At 36.8% G+C, this 20,790-nt stretch overlaps 3 protein-coding genes across 11 annotated transcripts; 2 read left to right on the top strand and 1 right to left on the bottom strand.

Annotated features, from left to right (window-relative positions):
• The first annotated feature begins 2,903 nt into the window (after positions 1-2,903).
• LOC141598860 (uncharacterized) lies at positions 2,904-7,745 on the top strand. Of its 4 annotated transcripts, none has more exons than XR_012523647.1 (5): positions 2,904-3,315; positions 3,763-4,311; positions 4,787-6,853; positions 7,544-7,614; positions 7,712-7,745. XR_012523647.1 is itself a non-coding variant. In XM_074418674.1 (5 exons), exons 2-5 carry the CDS (start codon positions 3,879-3,881, stop codon positions 7,547-7,549), a joined length of 2,373 nt encoding a protein of 790 aa, XP_074274775.1. In that variant the 5' UTR covers positions 2,931-3,315; positions 3,763-3,878; the 3' UTR covers positions 7,550-7,745. The 4 variants fall into 4 exon arrangements, 1 of the variants encoding a protein (XP_074274775.1); XR_012523648.1 differs by having other exon boundaries at positions 2,931-3,315; positions 4,787-6,615; positions 6,712-6,853; positions 7,544-7,745; XM_074418674.1 differs by having other exon boundaries at positions 2,931-3,315; positions 4,787-6,615; positions 6,749-6,853; positions 7,544-7,745.
• Positions 7,746-9,932: 2,187 nt separating this feature from the next.
• On the top strand, positions 9,933-14,969 carry LOC141598859 (putative U-box domain-containing protein 42). Its single transcript, XM_074418672.1, has 4 exons — positions 9,933-10,266; positions 11,030-12,358; positions 12,671-12,980; positions 13,283-14,969. Exons 1-4 carry the CDS (start codon positions 10,237-10,239, stop codon positions 14,866-14,868), a joined length of 3,255 nt encoding a protein of 1,084 aa, XP_074274773.1. The 5' UTR covers positions 9,933-10,236; the 3' UTR covers positions 14,869-14,969.
• A 469-nt stretch (positions 14,970-15,438) lies between these two features.
• Positions 15,439-20,407, bottom strand: LOC141598857 (transcription factor bHLH49-like). Of its 6 annotated transcripts, none has more exons than XM_074418667.1 (10): positions 20,168-20,407; positions 19,269-19,405; positions 18,251-19,163; positions 17,670-17,888; positions 17,526-17,591; positions 17,369-17,437; positions 16,869-16,940; positions 16,577-16,768; positions 16,025-16,112; positions 15,439-15,914 (listed from the first exon to the last, which is right to left on the bottom strand). In XM_074418667.1, the coding sequence occupies exons 3-10, from the start codon at positions 19,067-19,069 to the stop codon at positions 15,877-15,879; spliced, it is 1,563 nt and encodes a 520-aa protein (XP_074274768.1). In that variant the 5' UTR covers positions 19,070-19,163; positions 19,269-19,405; positions 20,168-20,407; the 3' UTR covers positions 15,439-15,876. The 6 variants fall into 6 exon arrangements, with proteins under 6 accessions (XP_074274768.1, XP_074274771.1, XP_074274769.1 ...); XM_074418670.1 differs by having other exon boundaries at positions 20,189-20,400; XM_074418668.1 differs by lacking the exon at positions 19,269-19,405 and having other exon boundaries at positions 20,168-20,400.
• Positions 20,408-20,790: the final 383 nt, after the last annotated feature.

The raw sequence follows: 20,790 nt of genomic DNA, 5'->3' as shown, positions 1-20,790 counted from the left end.
GATATATTTGATGAACAGACGATTCTTAAGATGGAGATATTTGTTTAACATTTGAAGTACTACCCTTTTAAATAGATAAGACAAACATTGTTATTTTGTAGATTATTGTTTTTGTACTCATCTATCTAAATAAGTAATATCCAGTTTACCTATAAATCAGATATCTCCATCTTAAACAAGATTTTGTGTTTAGCGAGTTATTACTACGTAAGTTTTAATGATATTAGTATTATATAATGTTTCAATCATTAAAAATGGTCCCAAACCAATTGTAATCAAATATAATTAAGATGAATTATTAGGGAAGCCAAATGATTAAGCTTAGATCACGCACTACTTAAAATAGACCTAGGTTTTAATTTCTTCATCTACTAATAATAATAATAAGCATGATTCATGTCATTTGCTTACAGCTAGTATGTCGTTGGTTCCACTATGCTTATGATATAGCCATCTTGTACGACATTTTGCCTATAAAATTCGAAATAAAACGACACTAGTAGTGTCGGGTTTTTTTTGTGCTTTGGATGATGGTAACGTTAGAACAACATCATTAACCTAAAATATTTCTTTTGTAATCAAGAGGTTTTGGACTAAAAGGATTCTCTAATGTATTGTCTCTAGGTTGATCCTAAAGTCAGCGACTTTATCGACCTCATGTGTTCTGATAATTAATAATCACAGACAATTTTTTTCCAAGATATGAGATTTTATGAATATTCCAAGAAATTTATCAAATGTTACAAGTCATGGTTATTATGCAAAGATTATATATCAGGATAAAAAAAATAGGGTTTTAATTTTCTACATGGTACCCTTATATTTTGTCAAATTTTACATGGTATCCATCACTTTTTAAAAATATTGCCGATACACCTAAACTTAATGAAAACATCTTAAAATACCCAAAATGCTTTAATCCTCCTCATCATTTAAATGTTTAGTTTATGCATTTTTGATTGATTTTTTTACCAAGAGGTACCACGTAGAATTCAAAAAAAATTCAAGAGTACCACGTAGAAAAATCCCAAAAAATAACTATTTTAAAAAGAAGTCCGAGTAACAAATATATGAGAATTCAATAGTAAAATTCATTTTTATGGTTTTAAACTAAAAAAATAAAAATTTATATTATTTGTTGGTTGGACATTGGCGGATTTAGAGGGCTAATAGGGGTACTCATCCTCGTTGACCAATAAAATTTTTGAAAGTTAAAATTAAAATTACTGTTTTTTTTTAAAAAAAAAAAAATTACGTGATGTTATTACTCGCCCTCTCCCAACCCCGCTGAAAATTTTCGCCCTTAACTATAAATCTTAACTCCGCTACTAGTTTGAGTTATACAAAACACACCTTAACAAGTTCCAAAATTCCAAAAAATTACATTAATTAATTATTAGGAAACGTAAGCATAAGTTGGTGCTTCATTGACAAGGAGCAAATGAGGTGAGCTACTTCATTCGTATCTCAAAGATGAAACATACGTTTTTGATTGAATATTTCAAACCATCTTTCACATCCGCACCTGCCTACATACAAAATCGGAAGACGAGAAGTAGTTATTAGGAGTGGAGATTCTCTGCCTCACTTTTATGTCCTATTACCTTTATCTTACGACACATCATCCATCAGATCATAAAAATGGTAAGAATTTCTACATGAAATGGACAGAAAATCTGCTCTAAGTTATTAGATACATCACCTATTTTTCTAACGCCATCTGATGATCAATCACCAAGTCATACTAAGAAAAATCAAAGCAAGACAAAGGAATATGACAACCAAATTAGAATCTCTCTATTTTTTGATATCAATCGTTATGCATCTAGGATTATAAACAACCACACACAATACTCCACTTTCATTATTACGTAATGAGATGTATAGTAGTGTATGTATACTCCGTATCATAGAGTCGAGACATCTCCATAAATAAGATAATATTATGACATTATTGCTAATTTAATATATTTTTTAGTATCTTGTGCCTTAGCAAACCATGATGTTCCATCACGTAAAAGAAAATATAATCCATCAAAACTTAGATGCAGGGCCGTCCCTGAGTTCTCGGGGGTCCTGTGCGATACTTAATAATGAGGCCCTCCATCCTAGGCTAGTATTGTTCCAACTTTTGATGCGTCAATATTTTCGTCTCAATCAAAAAAATGGTGGAATATTTTCCATGACTTCATTAGTTGTTCTTCAGTTTCACTTCAAGAATAAATTAATTAACTATCAACACATTAACTTTATAAATATAAAATAAGATCGCTTTATTTTTGTCTCATACCATTTATTTACCTATTATATTTTGGGGTGTCTTAGTCAATTTGATCTTCCATATTCAATTTAGTCCAACAAATATACAAAAATATCGTAGAAGCAACTTTTTTACTAAAATATTAGGGTTTTTTTGTCAAAAACTACCTTATATTTATGGGTATTTGTAAAAAGACTATCTTATATTATTTTTCTTGCTTTCGACTACCTTTGTTTTATCTTTTTTTTTGGTAAAAAAACCACCTATTCAGAGGATCCGGCAAGATTTGGTCAATTTGGCGACATTAACCTATCTCACAGGACTCTTTTAACATCAAACAACAATGACCAATTGCGTCCAAACTCCATTTTAGCTTCAGATAAGCAAGATTTATGTTTTCATATTTCAATAATAACCACAAACATATACTAAAGTTAAATGTAACTACATCATGACTTTCCCATATCGGGCATTCGCAAGATTAAAGCATATAGGATAATATATGATCTTTATCAAAAATAATGTTTAAGATCATAAAGTAAAATTTACCACTTTGAGCTAAAATCAAATTTATTTCTCAAAATGTCGTCTATGCCGAATTCAAAAACCCTTATAAATCCAAACATAACACACATGCACCATTATGACGCGAGTATCTAGCATTGTATTCTTCTCCAAGAAACATATCATTTTCAATAAAATACTCCGTATAAATTAACCTGTGTTTTATGTAAATACCCATATTAATTCGTAGGTGAATATCATTTTAAGAAATAAATTTGATTCCTACAAAAATTAGTACTTCTCTTCAATTGATAAACCCTGCAAATCTTTGAAAATACCGCGAAAACAACGGTCCATAAACCCTAACATTTCGTCCCCATGTTCATCTTCTCCCCTCTTCCTCTAAAACCCTAGAATTTCATCAATTCAATTAATCTAATCTAATCTTCAAAATCCATGTAACAAACCCTAGAATCCAATTTCTTATGTTAATCGACGCCCAAATCCTCTTCTTTCGCTCTATCATTGACGGCAATCGCCTCCAAATTCTGGTAAATTCTCAACTTTTCTCTTCTTCTTTTATCAATTTGAATTTTCAGATTAAATTTTATAATAGCGTTCATTTATCAGTTGAAATCTTTGGTACTTAATTTTTTTTGTGTCTGATTAATGTTCTTTGATTGATTAGCTCTGCGTTTAACCTGAATCCCCGATTAAACCCTAATTAACGATTTTGAATTGATTTAATTCTCTGATTTTAGGTAAATTTAGTTGATTTTGATATTAATTTGTTAGTAAGGATATCGCCGCCAGTGTTGGTTTTAGAATTTATAGCTACATGTTAGTGACGATGATGTATTGTTGGATAGTCTTGGATTTTTGTTGAATCCGTGTCCGCTTAGACGTTATGTCGCTGTGTAATGACGACTAGTGGCGAGGATGAACTTTATGGAATGATCATTTTGATATGTTTGCATTTTATTGATCTTATGGTGCAGCCCCCCTCCTGTAATTTTCTGTCGGCAACTGCATAACCCCGACCCTGAAGCTCCAATATGCTCACTCCGTTTCATGAAAAACACCTTGAACCCTAAAAAGGACTACCTGAATTTCCATGCTCTGTAGTCTTCGTCAATGGAGACATTACCATCGTCTTGCTCACCCATTGTCTAAGCTCACTGGTTCCGTCCCAGTTGCCTCAGTATTCTACGAGGAGCGTCCCCCTCTAGTAACTGTTTCTGCTCCAGTCGACACAGCTAGTGAAATTCTGTACGGATTAAGAAGATATGGCACACATCAATTTCTTTCAGGGAGCTATTTCCATCATTCAATTGCTTGGAAATTGGATGTGAATACAGTTGATGAAGTGGTAGAGCGTCTGAAGTTCGAATGGCCGGAGTTAGCGGTTGGGTTTTATGGGATCCTGAAGAGGGATCATGGGTTTCGACATTCCATAAAATGTGGGTTTATAGTTGCTCATGTTTTAGCCCGATTGCACCGGGTTAATGACTTGCGGGAGATCATCATGGGGATTATTCACGAGGAAGGTCTGCAATTTTTATTATTTGACTTGCTAAATTTATTAGTTTTAAAAATTTTCATGGTTAGGAGCTGGGTGCTTAAGAACCTAAGCCCCACCTTATTGTCTTTAGAGGATTGTTTCGTTGTTGAAATAATTCTCATGTACATTTATTCAGTTTTCTTATATGTAGCATAGTTGTAAGTGTATGCACATTTGGCAAATCAAGAATTGAAGTACTCTGTAGTTGATAAGCACTTTATTTGAAAACTAATGTATTTTTGAATATAATATATCAAATAATTATTATTGAAAAGGAGAATGGTAAAATCTTGCAAAACCAAAAGACTAGTCAAGTATTCTCTAGAACATTCTTGGTGTTTTGTGAGACTTATATGTAGTGTTGACGAGGGTTGGTTATAAGTGTGTTGTTTTGATGTTAGACTTCAAATATTGTAATGATTGTTACATGACTTTTCATGGACCATTTGTGATTTGATTAGGTTTGGGTTCAGCACCTTTCCTATCTGAGGTTCTTGGAAAAAGCTTCTCAGGTTGGGATACACATAGTTTGGTTTGGGATATGTTGGCATTCTGTTATTCAAGATTAGAGATGCTGAGTGATGCTTTTGTTGTTTTAGCAACAATGAAAGATCTAAATATGCAACCATCAGTGTTCACCTACAATAGTTTGCTGCAAAACTTAAAGAACACTGCCCTTATATGGGATATTTATGATGAGTTAAAAGTTAGAGGGGTCACAGAGAGCAGATATACAAACCCTATTATTATAGATGGTCTATGCAAGCAATCAATGCTTCACGAGGCTGTAAAATTTTGGCAGGAGACTAAAAAAGGCGGAGCTTGTATTGTTTCATTCAACACCATTATGTCAGCTCTTTGTGGAGCTGGTTTTGTTGATGTCGCAAAGTCGTTCTTTAGCATGATGCTAAAACAAGGACTTATTCCCGATACTTACAGCTATAATATCCTTATTCATGGACTTTGCATGGTTGGATCGATGGAAGAGGCTCTTCAATGTGCAGATAACATGGAGAAGTATGGAGTTGAACAAGATATTGTTACTTACAATACTCTTGTCAAAGGGTTTCATTTACTTGGTTTGGAAGGAGCAACTGACCAAGTTGTTCGTAAAATGTTGTTGAAAGGTTTGAACCCCAATACAAGAACTTACAACATATTATTGTGTGGTTATTGCCAGACAGGGAAACTTGAGGACGCAATACGATTGATCCATGAGATGATAACAAAAGGTTTACCATTAAATATAATTTCCTATAGTGTTTTGCTTAGTTGTTTATGTAAGATGGGGCAACTTGATAAGGCAATGACTTTGCTTGATGATATGGAAACCACGGGAGTAAAACCAGATGTGATTTTCTACTCTATTCTTATTCATGGTCTCTGCAAGATAAGGGAAGTAGAAAAGGCTATACAATTATGTTATGACATGTACAAACGAAGCATGTTCCCCAGCTCTTTCACACATGGGTCTATCCTTTCGGGTTTATTTGATGATGGGATGGTGGCAGAGGCAAGGATGTATTTTGATACTCTGTCAAATTGTAATTTCCGTGTGCATATTGTTTTGTACAATATAATGATTAACGGGTATGTGAAGTCTGGTTGTATTGGATATGCTGTACAGTTATACCAGCAAATAGTGGAAAGGGGAATGAACCCAAGTATAGTCACTTTCAATTCTTTGATGTATGGGTTTTGCAGAAGCAAAAAGCTTTTCATGGCTAGAAGGTTGCTCGAAACAATTAAAACTTATGGACTTGTACCAAATTCAGTGACTTACACCACCCTTATGAATGGGTACTATGATTATGGGGATAAATCTGCCGTGGTTGAACTGTTTCGGGAGATGGTGGCAGCAAAGGTGAGCCCAACTCATGTGACATACACTGTCTTAATCAAAGTTCTTTGCAGCCAAGAGAGGTGGGAAGAAGCTTTTAAAGTACTTGAGAATATGTATGTCAAGGGTTTGAAACCTGATCAAGTCACTTACAATACCATCATTCAGGGCCTTTGCAAAGCACGGAATCCGAAAAGGGCATTTCAATTGCATAATGAGATGTTACTTCATGGCGTTCAACCAAGCCTTGTCACTTATGATATTCTCATGAATGGCCTTTGTGTATATGGTGACCTAAGGGATGCAGACAAATTATTGTGCGCTCTAGAAAATCAGCAAATTAATTTGACAAAAGCTGTATACACTACTCTAATAAAAGCACATTGTGTCAAGGGTGATATAAGTACAGCAATTTCTACCTTTCACTGCATGTTGCAGAAGGGCTTTGAGGTATCCATCAAAGATTTTAGTGCTATCATCAATAGACTTTGCAAAAGGAACTCACTTGAGGGGGCTAAAATTTTCCTCTCTGTGATGTTGTCAAAGGGACTTTCACCTGACAGGAAACTTTGCAATGTGCTAGTCAAGGCCTTTTTTGAATGATGTCTATGGGAAGATATTTGTGCTCAATTCCATTTCAAAGCTGCGACTGATGATGCAAGTCCACCCCATTACCCCAAGACTCCAGGTATGTATGGGTCGTCATATGTGCACTTAAATATTTATGTTATGGCTAATGATTACAAAACTGGTTAGAAATCTCTGAATTCTAAAAAGATTCTATCACGTTTCGCTTTGAGTTCTCCATCTTCTTTAGAAAACTACAGAACAGAAGGAACAACTTCTTTAATGCGAGTGCCTACTTTTGTAGTACTTGTATTTTGAGCCCCAAAGATCATAATGCTTGGCATCTGCATTCCGTTTTTAAAAGCTAGGCTGATTTCTGACATAGATCAGTCAGTCACTTTGAATAGTAACTAGCCTGTGATAACAGGAGCAATGTTATCTATCTTCTCTTTTCAACGGTCTCTCCAACCTTCTCCGTTCACAATTACATAAAATACCATATTTTTTTCTTGTTCCACGTGACATCCAATTAAGCAAAATATACACTAGTTTATATAGTTGCAAGAGGAGAAGGTTCGAAAGAGAGTAGATAGCATTACTCGTGATACCAGTTAAACCACTTCTCCAAATTTAGTACCAGTAATTTTCTGCGAATAATGGTTTTCCTTCTAAGTTGCTTTTCTTCCACGATAACATGTATTATAATGGGTACTCGCATATTGATTTATTTATATTGGAAGTTATATACGGAGTATCATTAGTATGATGCTAATGAAGGTAATTTATCCTCTTTTTTTTTTTTTTGCTGCAGCCTTAAAAAATTGCTCAAGTTCCAGATGAGCGTGGGAGTTGTTGCTCAAACGATTTTACTACTTACAACGTGTAAGTTATACTCTCTGACCTTCAGTTGTCGAATGTTGTTATTAAGAGTTAAGACCATGACTTTGAACATTATGTACATACGCTTTGTTTCAATCAGGTTCAAGAATTCAAATTTATTGAAATGTTCAAAATAACTGACACAGTAAGAAGGTTCTGTGAATTAATATGAATTAATACAAAATCAGGACTTGCACATAAGTCTGTAATGGTTGTCAGTGACGTGATTTTGAGTGCAACAAAAATGCTTATTAAATGAATACGTTGAAGATGGAGACTATATCGAACCCCTAGGTATCATACTCGTCTATATCAATTGTATTTCTTGTAACCAAAAAAAAAAAAAAATCAATTGTATTTCTTGGTGCTTATGTGTTGGTTTCATTGGGGAGGGGGTTGCTTTGATCACTGTTGCTTTTAGGAAATCGCTAGGGTAACAGTTCTTCAACTGGAAAAATATCAGATTTTGCTGCTGGGGCTGCAATTAAGGTAAGAAGTATCAGATTTTGCTTTGTTTTCCGGACAAATTCCCATATGAGATGGTCTCACAATAATGTTATCGTGAAACCTTAGTTTGAGAAGGCACAAGGCGCACTGAGTCGATGGGGTCTCAAGGGGCTGAGGCGCAAGGCGCAAGCCTTTTGCACACGAGGTGCACTGATTTTTCAAAAGAACATCCATATTTTACAATCGAATTTTGTGCGAGAATAGTCCTTTTTTTTTTTTTTTTTAAAGAGGGCTAACATGTTTTAAAAGTGAAAATTAAGGATAAGGGGGGAGAAAAGAACGGTAAAATAAAAGAATTTTGAAAAAAATATGGAATTGCACACTAATGCGCTTTGGGTGCGCCTCACTAGTTGCACCTTTTGCACTCCATGCGCCTCAGAGCATCTCCATCTGATGCGATCTGGTTGGTTGGCGCCTCACTGCGCCTAGGCGCACCTCAGGCGCGCTTTTTTAAAACTAAGCGTGAAACTAAACATGAACATTGGAAACGAGTGTGATTGATGGTCTCATGATATATTAGTGTAAAACCAACCCATTTAATTTTGAAACCATACACATCTATATATATCTACCCACTAATGGTTAAAAAAGTGAAATAAAGTATCTTAGATGTGATAATCTTATTGTGAGACCGTCATATGAGAAATTGTGTATTTTGAGTTAGTGGGTTTAGTATCTGGGTGGAGACGTGGGGTTTACATTTTACAATCAAAAGGATCGGTCTCACATCGTATTAAATGAGGTGAGGGTTTCATTGTAAGCACAAATGCACATTTCAATAGCCAAAAACCATCGTTGAACTGGTCTAAGAGACCTGATAGTGGGCATAATGGTTATGTAATATCAGTTGGTCTCCCTTAAGACGGCCATATCCGTCTTAAGTGTAAAATGGGTCAAATGCTACTTCATATAACAAGAGTTTGTCATTCCCTAGCCATTTTGCTTTTTGACTCATCCATCTATTCGACCTGTTTTATTGTTTAAGACAGATTGAATATGTCCATCGTAAATAGATATTTGTGATATATTGCATATTTATCCTTGTTATGGGAGCAGGTAAAGTACAAAAACAAAACCCACCTATGAGGTCTCTTGCTTTAACTGCAATAAATCCATATTTTAATTTCCCATCACAGTGCCAATTAGAAATAACGATGGGACTATCATGACAACGTAGGATGTCTATGTAATCATTAAATAAATGCCTAAAAAGTCAAAACACTGTTATAGGAGACTGATTTGCATAAATAATACTTGTGATTCAATAACGATCCTTTTATATATAAAAATACTCGTTTATTGATAGTAATAAATTCGTGTTTAACCAATAAAAGAACCGCTCACAACGTGAGACTGTCTTATTTTATAATCTGTACTCTGCAACATTACAGACAGAGGAGGTATATGGAGCAGGGGGTGGTAGACAGTACCATGGTATTGAATCTTGGATTAAGACTTGATATTAGAATCGTTTTTTTAGTCTGATCTCGGTCCTAGCTGGTATAAAATATCACCGTAAATCTGGTTGAGATAAGTCGGTAACCAACCTATAACATTGATATCTCGGCTGTGATGCAGTTTCGCAGTCGATATTTACCACAATGGACTTTGCTCCGAACCCCAAAATATTCAGAAAATATAAAAATTCACTACTTGTGTTTGTGTAGCTGTAAGAGCGATATTTGTGTAGCTGACAAAAGTAGTATCAGGTACAAATTTTTGTGACCGCTTCTCACCTCATTGTACCATTTTGCTATCTTGGCTCCGTCCTTAGACTGTTAATAACTCCAATCAACACCTAACAGTTCACAAAAGAGTGCTTGTTCAGAAGCCAAACAAGAAAACTGTCAGTAGACAGAAACAAACATTGTCAAAGTAACACATTCACTTCAGCATGGACAAGACTGAGTCAAGTTTCTTATGAGAAAAGTTAATTAAGTAGTTCAGGTTAGATTAAAAAACATTATAGAGGAAGTTTATGTAAAAAAGGCTGGAAAGCAACAAGATTTTACTAATTCAAACACATCCCTTTGCGTGACTCTCTTAAAAACCCTCCCATAAAAGTAGCAAGTAGCATTTGAAAAGACAAATCAGCAACACATCAGAGGAGCTACGGCCATGTCGACGACCATCTCTGATCAAGCTGAGGTATGTTCTCTTTCTAACACCTTTTAACTTTGGCCATCAGGTGGTACCCAGTCTCAGACTCTCAGTACCACCTTCTCTCAGCCCTTATGCACGGTCCATCACTTTAATGGACCCGACATGTATGTGACAAGGTGGTACCGAGACTACTAATAGGTTGACTATAATTTTGCTTAATTTTGTCTCGTATATCAGAAAATTACCCTGTGAAACAAGAGCTCGTACTCTTGTACATATCTGGAAACAACCTATCTGTGTTGCTAATTGGACTCTCCTAGTCTGCAAATTGTGGAAGCCTTGAGGCATTGTGGTAATGTGACAACATTAGCTCATCGCTTCAAAGACTTTCATTTTATTAAAATATTCCTCACAAAGAAGAAGGGGAGCCTTGGCACACCGGTTAAGGTGTTGCTTTGTGACCGTGAGGTCACGGGTTCAAGTCCTTGGAGCGGCCTCTTGCCAAAATGGCAAGGGAAGGCTTGCCCCAATTACACCCTTGTGGTGGGACCCTTCCCCGGACCCTCGCCTAGCGGGGACGCCATCGTGCACCGGGCTGCCCTTTTATTCCTCACAAAGAATTAAAGATTCAAAGAGCCTATTCAGTCAGAGGGAGTATCAGTTAAGGGTAGTGAGTCATTTGCCTCTTGAAAGTGGAACAAATTATATAAACAAATTTGCACAAATATTATATTAACCTAATCTTTAATTTAGATGAGGGTAGAAAGTATGTAACATTCAATGTAACTTCTTACTTTCATGTCCACAGTTTAATGGAGATATGAACATTGCGGTTAGTACAGTGAAATCAGTCCTGAGTTCTCTTTCACAAATCATGGCATCTGTTGAAAGTGCAAAGTTAGAAAGCAACATCATCCATGAAATTGGAAGTTATTACTACCGTGTTTCGTTGGCACTTAAGGAGCTAGCTGATAACAACTCGGACAGTGTAATCAAGTTACAGCAGTATTTATCTGAGAGTGAGGACCTGGCCAAAGGCATCCTGGGAGATCTGCAACAAAGTGGACAGAATATTTCCGATCACGACCTGAAAACATTGATAAACCAGCTACAAGGAATAATTAATCATATGGGTGAAGCGTTGGCTTTAATACCAGTGTCAGCATTCAATGACGAAAAATTTGCAGAAGCTGCAATCTCCTCCCTCTCAGAGGACATGAGAAGATGTAACTTTGATACCCTTCAAGTTGCAGAATCCAACCCAGACAGCCTGCAAAAAAACCCGTCACATAAAGAAGATCACCCAGAAGACCAGTACATATCAGTAGAAGATCTCTACTCTATCAGCAGAAATGATGAAGCCCTTGGGACTGCAAGACAAAGAAGTGAAAGACAGGAGACAAGGATAAGTAGCACATTAGCTGGAAGTATGACAACAGTTCAACAGAACCCGTCACGTGTAGAGGATCATCCCGAAGTTGAGTCTGTATCAATAGAAGAAGATCTCTATACTATCAGCACAATAGTCTGCACAGAAAATTCTCATGTAATAGACGCTCTACAAATTGAGGAAGCCTTAAGAGCCAGAAGACAAAGAAGCCAAAGACAGAAGACAAAATTAAGTAGCAGATTGAAAGGGAGTATGACCATAGCGGCTCAACATGCGGAGCCTCTATATCAGAGTTTCTGCTGTCCACTGACGAAAAAGATCATGGAAGACCCAGTAACCATACAAAGTGGAGTAACCTATGAAAGAAAAGCAATCACAGATTATTTTGACGATTTTAGAGATTCTAGCGACGTCAATTGCCCAGTTACAAGAGAGAAGCTTCAAAGCAGAGCTATGAGTCCCAATATTGCTTTAAGAAACATAATTCAGGAGTGGAGAGACAGAAATGACAGTGCACAACTCAAAGTCATTCGCGCAGCTTTCTCGATAGGAAGTACAGATGATATGATCCTTGAAGCATTACAGGAATTGCAGAGCATCTGCCAAAGAAGTCCCAAAATTATAAAAGAAGTGCATAATATAGGAATAATACCATTGCTTGTCAGGGTCCTGGAGTCGAAAGACAGGAATGTGAGATGCATGGCAATTGAGATGATACGAGAACTGGCTATGGAACATGAGGGAAAGGTATACATTTCCACCATTTCTATGGTTCAGACACTGAATTATCTCAAGATCAGTTTTCATAAATGAATTTTTAAAACCGATAAATATATTTTTGTGCATAAGGCGTGGTTTCTATGTTAAAAAATATGTTAGATCATTGATTTAAAACAAAAAAAAAATCTGTAAAAAATTCACTGGGACACTGGAAACAAACTTTTCTAGGTCCGCCACCACCACCACCACCACCACCACAAAAGAGATTTATCTGAATGTTTGTCCAAGATATTAAAACAGTAGAATATCTTACCAGTTGAAGTATAATTATATATGCAGGAGTTAATTGGGAGAACACCAGCCATTGCGTCAGTGGTTCGACAACTATCCAGCGGCTACAAACCTATTAGGCATGCAGCATTGTTATTACTAATTGAGCTATCCAAATCTAGATCACTCACAGAGAAGATAGGTAGTGTCAGAGGGGGAATCTTGATCTTGGTCCAAACCAAATACAACAGATCTCTAGACACTTTTGCTTCAGAAGCAGCAGATCAAGTTTTAAAAAATTTGGAGCAGTGCCCTAACAATGTCAAATTGATGGCAGAAAACGGATTCTTAGAACCACTGCTAAATAATTTAATTGAAGGTAAGTTCTAAAACCCTCTCTAAATTTAGTCACGTGAAGTGATACTGATGTTGTTTCCGTTTCCATGATGCCCAAGATTAACTAGTCTTGGTTGATATGATTGAATAAAGCGAAATGGTCACCAAACGGCTCTCATTTCGGTCACCTGGAAACAAGTCAAACAAGTGCTCATGTTGTTAGCACAGGGCAAAGGCTACATAAATCAGACCTACCCACCCGCCATTTGGTGGAGCCCTTGAGTCGCTTGGATAATGTTTATAGTTGTAAAGTGATGTTGACAATCGAAAAATTATTTTGAGCAGGAAATTTGGGCCGGAAGTTGCAGATGGTGAACTACCTTGGTGAAATAACACTTGAAGAAGACAGCAAGCCTCATGTGATAGAACGGACGTCCCCTATACTCATTCAAATGCTAGATAACGAAAATGGTTTGACACGGAAGGCTGTTTTCAAAGCCTTCGCACAAACATCCTCGAATCCGGCCTGTGGAAAGACATTAGTAGAAGCTGGAATTGTCAGAATCATTGTTGACGAGTTGTTTACCCAGAAATTGCTGAGTGAACAAACTGACTCACTAAAAGAAGCTTCAACAGTACTGGTAAACATCCTTGAATCTGGAGTCGAGCTTGAGAATTTAATGATAAATAGTAAAAGGCATACCATGGCTTCAGGTTATGTGGTCTTCAACATCATGAACATCATTAAAAACTCCAAATCAGATGATTTGAAACTGAATCTTGTAAGGATTCTCTATCAAATTGCAAAGTCCACCAAATCAGCAGCTCCAGTTGTGTCTGCTGTCAAGGAAAGTGAATCAAGTTACACATTAGTTGAACTGCTCAACAGCCCGAGTGATGAAATGGCAGTTTCAGCACTTAAACTCCTTACTTTACTTTCATCTCACATCGGGCATTTACTTATCGAGAAAATATGCAAAACAAATGCGCAACCTGAGGGGCTTGTTCAAAGCCTTTTGGACCCCGGTCAGATTACAGAGAGGCAAGCTCTATCAGTCTGTTTGCTGGCTAAACTTCCTCACGAGAACGTCACACTCAATGCGGCATTGGCTAGTAAGAACACCGTTCCTGGAATATTGCATTCAATATTTGAAATACGAAGAGCTACAAGACAAAACAGATATTCACGCATGTACTTGGAAGGGCTGGTGGGTATACTAGTAAGATTTACAGCAACATTGTATGATTCTCAAATTCTATTTCTGGCAATAAATCAGAACTTCACCAGGGAGTTCACTGACTTGCTTACAGAAACATCAGTTGAGGAAGTTCAAAGGTTAGCGGCAACTGGACTAGAGAAACTCTCGGCACAATCAATTCATCTATCCAATCAACCTCGGTTGGAGAGAAAGATGTCAGTGCACCAGTACCTTCCAGGTATATTAGCGTGCGGGGCACCAAGGAAAACTCAGACAAAACTTTGTTTAGCTCATAAAGGTGTATGCTCTGAGCAAAATACATTTTGCTTGATTGAAGCAAATGCTGTTGAAAGGCTCTTACTATGCTTGGAAAATCCCAATGTAGAGGTTGCTCAAGCTGCATTATCAGCATTATCGACATTAGTAGACGATAAGGTTGACATAAACCAGAGTGTGAGCATGCTTATTGAGCTCAATGCCATACAGCAGATAATGAAAGCTCTGAAGTACCACAAGGATAAAAGTCTGTGGCATAAAGCACTTTGGGTGTTAGAAAAGTTCTTAATGAAAGGTGGACAAAGGTCTCTTTCGATTTTGTCACAGGATAAGTTGTTTTATGTCTCAGTGGTGACTGCTTTCCATCATGGAGATACATACACGAAGCAGATTGCAGAAAAGATACTCACACACCTTGAGCAAATGCCTAGTTTCACAAACACCTTTACTATGTAAGTTTGCGAAATTGTGATTGTTGATGCTGTTATGTAGTGTGCATATAGTAATCCTAGGTACAAACTGAGAAATGATGAACGTTTGTATGGAATTCACGGCATTTGGCCTGGATGTTTGACCACCCCTATATCAGACCATTAGTCAACGACAAATACTCTACCGTGTTTGCTTGGAATTTATTACTTTTTTTTTGTTTGCACCATCCGGTTTAGTCCATATTCGAGTCGGAGTAAGACTACAAGTGCAGCAAAACTCTCTCATGAGGTCTAACCCGACTACATCCCCAAGACTCGAACTCCAGACCACTAGGAGTTACCATTGATCAAAGTGCTCATTAGACATTGTCATTTACTCATATGATAACTCATTTCTAGAAATATGCATCATTCAATTTTTACTTTAGCTCGAGTCGGATACTAACCACAAGATAATACATGCCCTTCTTCAAAGTTTTACACCAATTGTGTTACCACGGAATCGAACACAAAACCAATAAGATCAAATTGGTTTAATTGTAAGTTTGTAACACACCTTCTCAAGACCGAATAATTATAATTAGAAATCGTGTTCAAATAAAAGGTCCGAAATTTAGAATTTTTATCTATATCATCAATTTCAGCCATCCTAGAATTACAATTATACTCTAGATCAAGAATCACCAAAAATACAAGAAAAAAGAGGACTGAATTACATTTGATTACACAATTTAATGAAAACAAAGTGCACTGATCTCTATCCCTTCCATCATTGCAAATCAAGACCATATCAATAACAAAACCTGGGATAGAAGACCGTAGGCGGAGCTAACCCTTCGACATCTTCTGCTCCTTCAAATGGCTTCTTCTTTAATGTACATGGCTCTAAAGGTCGAAAATTAGTTACGACTATACAACAGCCTGCACCCAAGGTGCGAACTTCAAACATTATGATGTTTGTTTGATCTGTTGAAATCCCGCGGATGTTTGTATCTAATGAAAGTAGATGGAATGCTGCTTGGTCATACACTAGTTAAGGTTCGGCTTTCATAGGTCCTTGATCTGCAGAACCTAAAAACATAATGGGAAATGGTATTCAGGCAAACCGTCTAATCATCGCGACAAGAACTCCGGGGATACTTTCAAAAAGAAAAAGAAGGGGAAATCGTAAAAGGTCTTACAGTTTTTTTCTTGGTTGTCTACGGGAGCATTGGCAATGAAGCCCATCTGCACAACATTGTCAAACTCGTCTTCCCATGCATTTGGTAGCTGTAGGATCACCAATTGAAAACTCGTGATCAGGAGATTGTGGAGGAACAAAAATATAAATGGGTTTCGAATCAAAATTCTGAAAAATCACGAGGGGGCGTGTAGAAAGAAGGAACTAAGATGAAACTTTTACGATCGGACTCAGACTGCTAGACAGCTTACTGTGATAGTTCCAATTTAAACCAAAATGGTCACTTGCAGTTGTCAAATGATCACTAATGATACGAAAGAATGACCAAGTAAAATTGTTATCGCCGATGTTAAATTGGTCATCAGAAGTTATGAAAAATGTTAACAGACTAGAAGGATTATGTGTGGGTCACAATAATTTACGAGTAAAATTGTCTCGTGATAATCTTATCATTTTGGCTACCTCGTATGAGATTTTGTGGTTACCAAAAGCCTGAGGGAAACTAATGATAGCTGAAGAAAACATAACATGTGGACTGTGGGAGTATAATTACCTGATGAGTGGGTTCTTTGTACCCTCCCATGTTTGTCAAATGTGAAGTAATAGTTCTTCTCAGCAATTCCGAACAGTTTCCAACGCCAGGAAGGCCTGGCTGTAAAATGGGCGGTTGACTGAGATGAAGTGGAGGATAAGCCATTGGCATACTTGGAGAAATTCCGATACTAGATCGGGATGGAAATTTGTGCTGTGAGAAACAGTCAAGCCAGCGTTAAACAACTAGCATATACGTATGCACTTTTTTGTCAGGCAATGAGCGAGCAACTGAGACAGTCAATGACACTCACATCTTTCGCAAGAAGCTGCTCTATGTTGAAGTCTACTCGAGGATTAACTGTTGCAAGCTTCATAGACAAAAACTGTAGAATACAGAGTCACAAGAAGAGAATCAGGTATGATACAAGCACAAATGTAAGATGGCCGATATGTTTTCATCTCATGATTAGTCGAAACACAGAGGAAATTCAGACTGCAAGAAAATAATGTGGAATAAGGACGTTAATTATTTTACGAGACCATCTCACTGAGAGTGAGAACAGGCTAATTACTCATAAATAACTGAAGAATGTTAATAGTAATAAGGATTTAAGCTGGTCTTATACTGAAACGGTCTCGTACAAGACTTACTGGGTTACGGACATGCAAGTGTTGGTTTTCCTACCGATAGGTACAGTTTATACACTTTATACTACTCCGTACACATATAAAGCAAAGACATAACAGAACAGAACAGAAACGATTGAAAGTAACAGCACTAACAGACCAGCTACGACAGACTATTCAGTACCTCAACCTGGCGTTGTAATGATTGTACATAATTAATGATTTCATCTAACATGACGGCTTTTCCGGTAACCTGCAAAAACAGTTGATTTAATTAGAAACTATGAATGACTGTAAACCAGCATTTTACTGATACAGTGATACTAGAACCAGATATCAACCTTATTGCAACCAGGTACCAGGTCTTGGAGAAACTTCATCCTCTCACTGATCTTTTCCCTTCTGACCTATCAATCACAGACATAATAATCAATTATTATGATGGAGAATAATCTCCCACTTACATAATCATAAAGGATAATTACCCTTTCTGCTAGACTGTGACTGTTAGTGGCCTGCCCTCTTCGCGCTCGTACATGTATGTAATCATCCTTTGGAGGATCAGAATTTTGAGAATTCTGTTTTTCATTTGTCTTATTGCCAGTTGGTGCTGAATTGTGTTCTCCCTTCGAAATTTCGGAAACTTTCATTCCCGCTGCACCAGATTGCTGCTGATTTCCATTAGTGTGCTCAGACTCCGCATCCTAAGGTGAAAAAAATCACGCAGTATTTAGATCAATGAACAATGACTATCATCAGCAACAACATTGCCAAAGTGCCTCAAAGACTCCCGTCAATGGCAAGGAAAGAAGATCGTATGTAAGCACTCTTAGTCTCTTACATGTTTGCTAACTTACAGAGATTGTCATAATGAAATTGTGCCAAGAATTCATTGAATGACTGTAATTTCACTGTAAAGAGAAATGCAGTCAAAACTATTTTGCTTTATTTCATCCTAACGTTGAACCAAAGAACAGTCCGTCTTTGGCTCCATTAAAAACAGAAGTAAATGAATGATGACCATCAGAAGTGAAAAAATAAAAACACAGAAAGTCTTATAAACTACCTGGTTAACCCTTTTCCTTTTCTTTGCTCCAAGCCCTTGAAATGAAGAAGGTTCCGCATCTTCTCGAGTGCCACCACGACTTGGTTCCGGTTCATCAGTCTCATTTCCAGAGACTGAAACACCTTGCTTCGCTTCTCTGTGACTCCTTTCCACCGTTGAATCATTTTTCTGAGGGAAACCTTTCACAGCTCCATATTCTGGAGGCAAAGAAACATCCTGGGAGGTTTTTTCTACATTTCTATCACTGTCTTGAGGCTGTCTATAAAGTAAATTTTTCATAGCATTTCCTGACAGAAGCTCTTGGAGACCTTGCGTCACTGTTCCACCTCGAAGATATGGATTCACAGACTGCTCAACGCCAAAAGGGTTGAACAATTCACCAATATGCCCCCCACTAAAACTAGAGAAACGGGCAGCGCGCTCAATGAAAGTAGAATCACCAGGATACTGAGATAAGCTATGAGTCATCATCCCTGACATGTTCGGTACAAACATGCCACCTTTGACCATGGACATTGGATCAGAAGCACTCGTGCCACCACGATGAACATTCATGTCACTATACCCCAACGATGCAGGGTTGACGGAATGTTCCCACACTGACTGACCAAAAGAATCCGCCATAGTACCCGAGGAATATGAAGGACCGACTCCATCTCCACCACCCACCATAGCATTCCCATCAGAAACTAACCCCATCGACGAATTACTCAAACTGGCATTAAATTGCCAGTGACCAGACATACCACTTTGAATGTAATCTGAAGTTTCTTCATTCCTTTTCTCTACCACTAAATTATCCTTATCAACTGTATCCATATCAGCTTCACCCTATCACAATTCAACAGCAGCTTTCCTCCTCTCTTCACCTCTGCCTAGTTATTTCAACTAAACTAAGTGATAATTCACAAACCTGAAAAATCATGAAATCGCTGAATTAAGTGACAAGACTCACCAACAATCTAAACCCAATTGTAAAGTTTGAAAATTTTCCATATAACAACAACAGTAACATTACCCTAGTGCCTCAAGGGCTCCGGCAAATTGCAAGGTTATACCTAAACAAGCAATAACAGAGATTTCCTTACTACCTCACATAAACAACACAAAGAAACCAAAGATACCCTTGCTAAACTAAGTTCACAATTCACAAACCTGAAAAATCCAACATGAAATCACACAATTAAGTGACAAGATTCCCCAATAACCAAAACCCAATTGATAAAACAACAACAGTACCCTAGTGACTCAATGGCTCCGGCAAATTGCGAGGTAAAACCGAAACAAGCAATATACACAACACAAAGATACCAACTTTGAAATCATAAAGTACTATTGTTGACTGCTATAACTGATAACTGAAAAGGGTCTACTAAAAAGCAATAAGAAGACCAACTAAAGAAGGAAGTGAGAAATGTCAGATACCCACTTCAATTAATACATTGATAGCAACATTTCATCATTAATAACACAACCTATGTACCCACTTTATCATATGCAAGTACCAAATCAAACCCCCAATATCTAATATCAATAATTATAAATTTGGTACATACATTCACACACACCATAGAATCTATTCAAACAATATGAACTTCATAAAAACACAGGTAGGCCATAAATCACTAAATCAGTCAATAGTAAATAAACACCCAGTACTCAAATTTACATACTTTCTAAATTAAAATAACGGAAAATTCACGTAATATCCTTGATTTGCCATTAAGAGAACTACGATTTGAAAAAAGAAAAATACCCAACTTAGTAACCTCAACCTAGAATCATTTTCTTTGGGTGTCAAATAAATACAATATATATGGGGAGGGGGATTAAAACCCGTAACCTATTGTCACGATACTTGCATCTAAACTAGACACCTCAACTTAGAATCATTAAAAAGGGAGGAATAAAAGATACCCAATTGAGAATATGGCCTACATTTGATACTCAGACCACCATTGAAGCTTTTCACTGAGTTTTTTAATGGATTTGAAATCTTTTTTTGGTAAATTAAGTTTGAAATTAGTTGAATATTAACATGAAGTATACATGTTTGATGATTGCAGAAGTTAGTAAAAAAAAGTGGTCCAAAAATGAGAGAATAGTTGAAGTTAGATGGGTCAAAAGAGAGAGAGGGTGAAAAGTGAAAAAGGTTAGTATAGCAGTAGTAAAAAGGAAAAATGGTTGATTTTTATACCCACGCTTGTATTGTTAAGAGAGCTTTTGATGATTAGCAAGTTAGTTTAAATTTGTTAATTAAGTAAAATTTTAAAGATTTAACCAACATTGTTTGGGTAAGATCCCACATTTAACCATGGTCAACGAGGGAAACAAGTAGAAATCTGACTATAACAATCAAAGGAATCTAATATACACAAGTTGGTGTAGAGACGGGGTGAGTAGTTTACGTTTGCTTCATTTTGTGAGGGAAAATAAAACAAGTGTAAATTATTGACCAAAACGAAGGGCGTAGTATTATTTATTTTTGTATTAAATGAGCTACAAGAGTAGAAATGTAGAATGGTAGGGGGGTATTACTT

The sequence above is a fragment of the Silene latifolia genome, chromosome 9 (genome assembly GCF_048544455.1).
Source record: "Silene latifolia isolate original U9 population chromosome 9, ASM4854445v1, whole genome shotgun sequence".
NCBI classification, from domain to species: Eukaryota; Viridiplantae; Streptophyta; class Magnoliopsida; order Caryophyllales; family Caryophyllaceae; genus Silene; species Silene latifolia.
The sequence above is the reverse complement of the archived record's forward strand: the minus strand, read 5'-3'. Positions and strand labels throughout refer to the sequence as shown.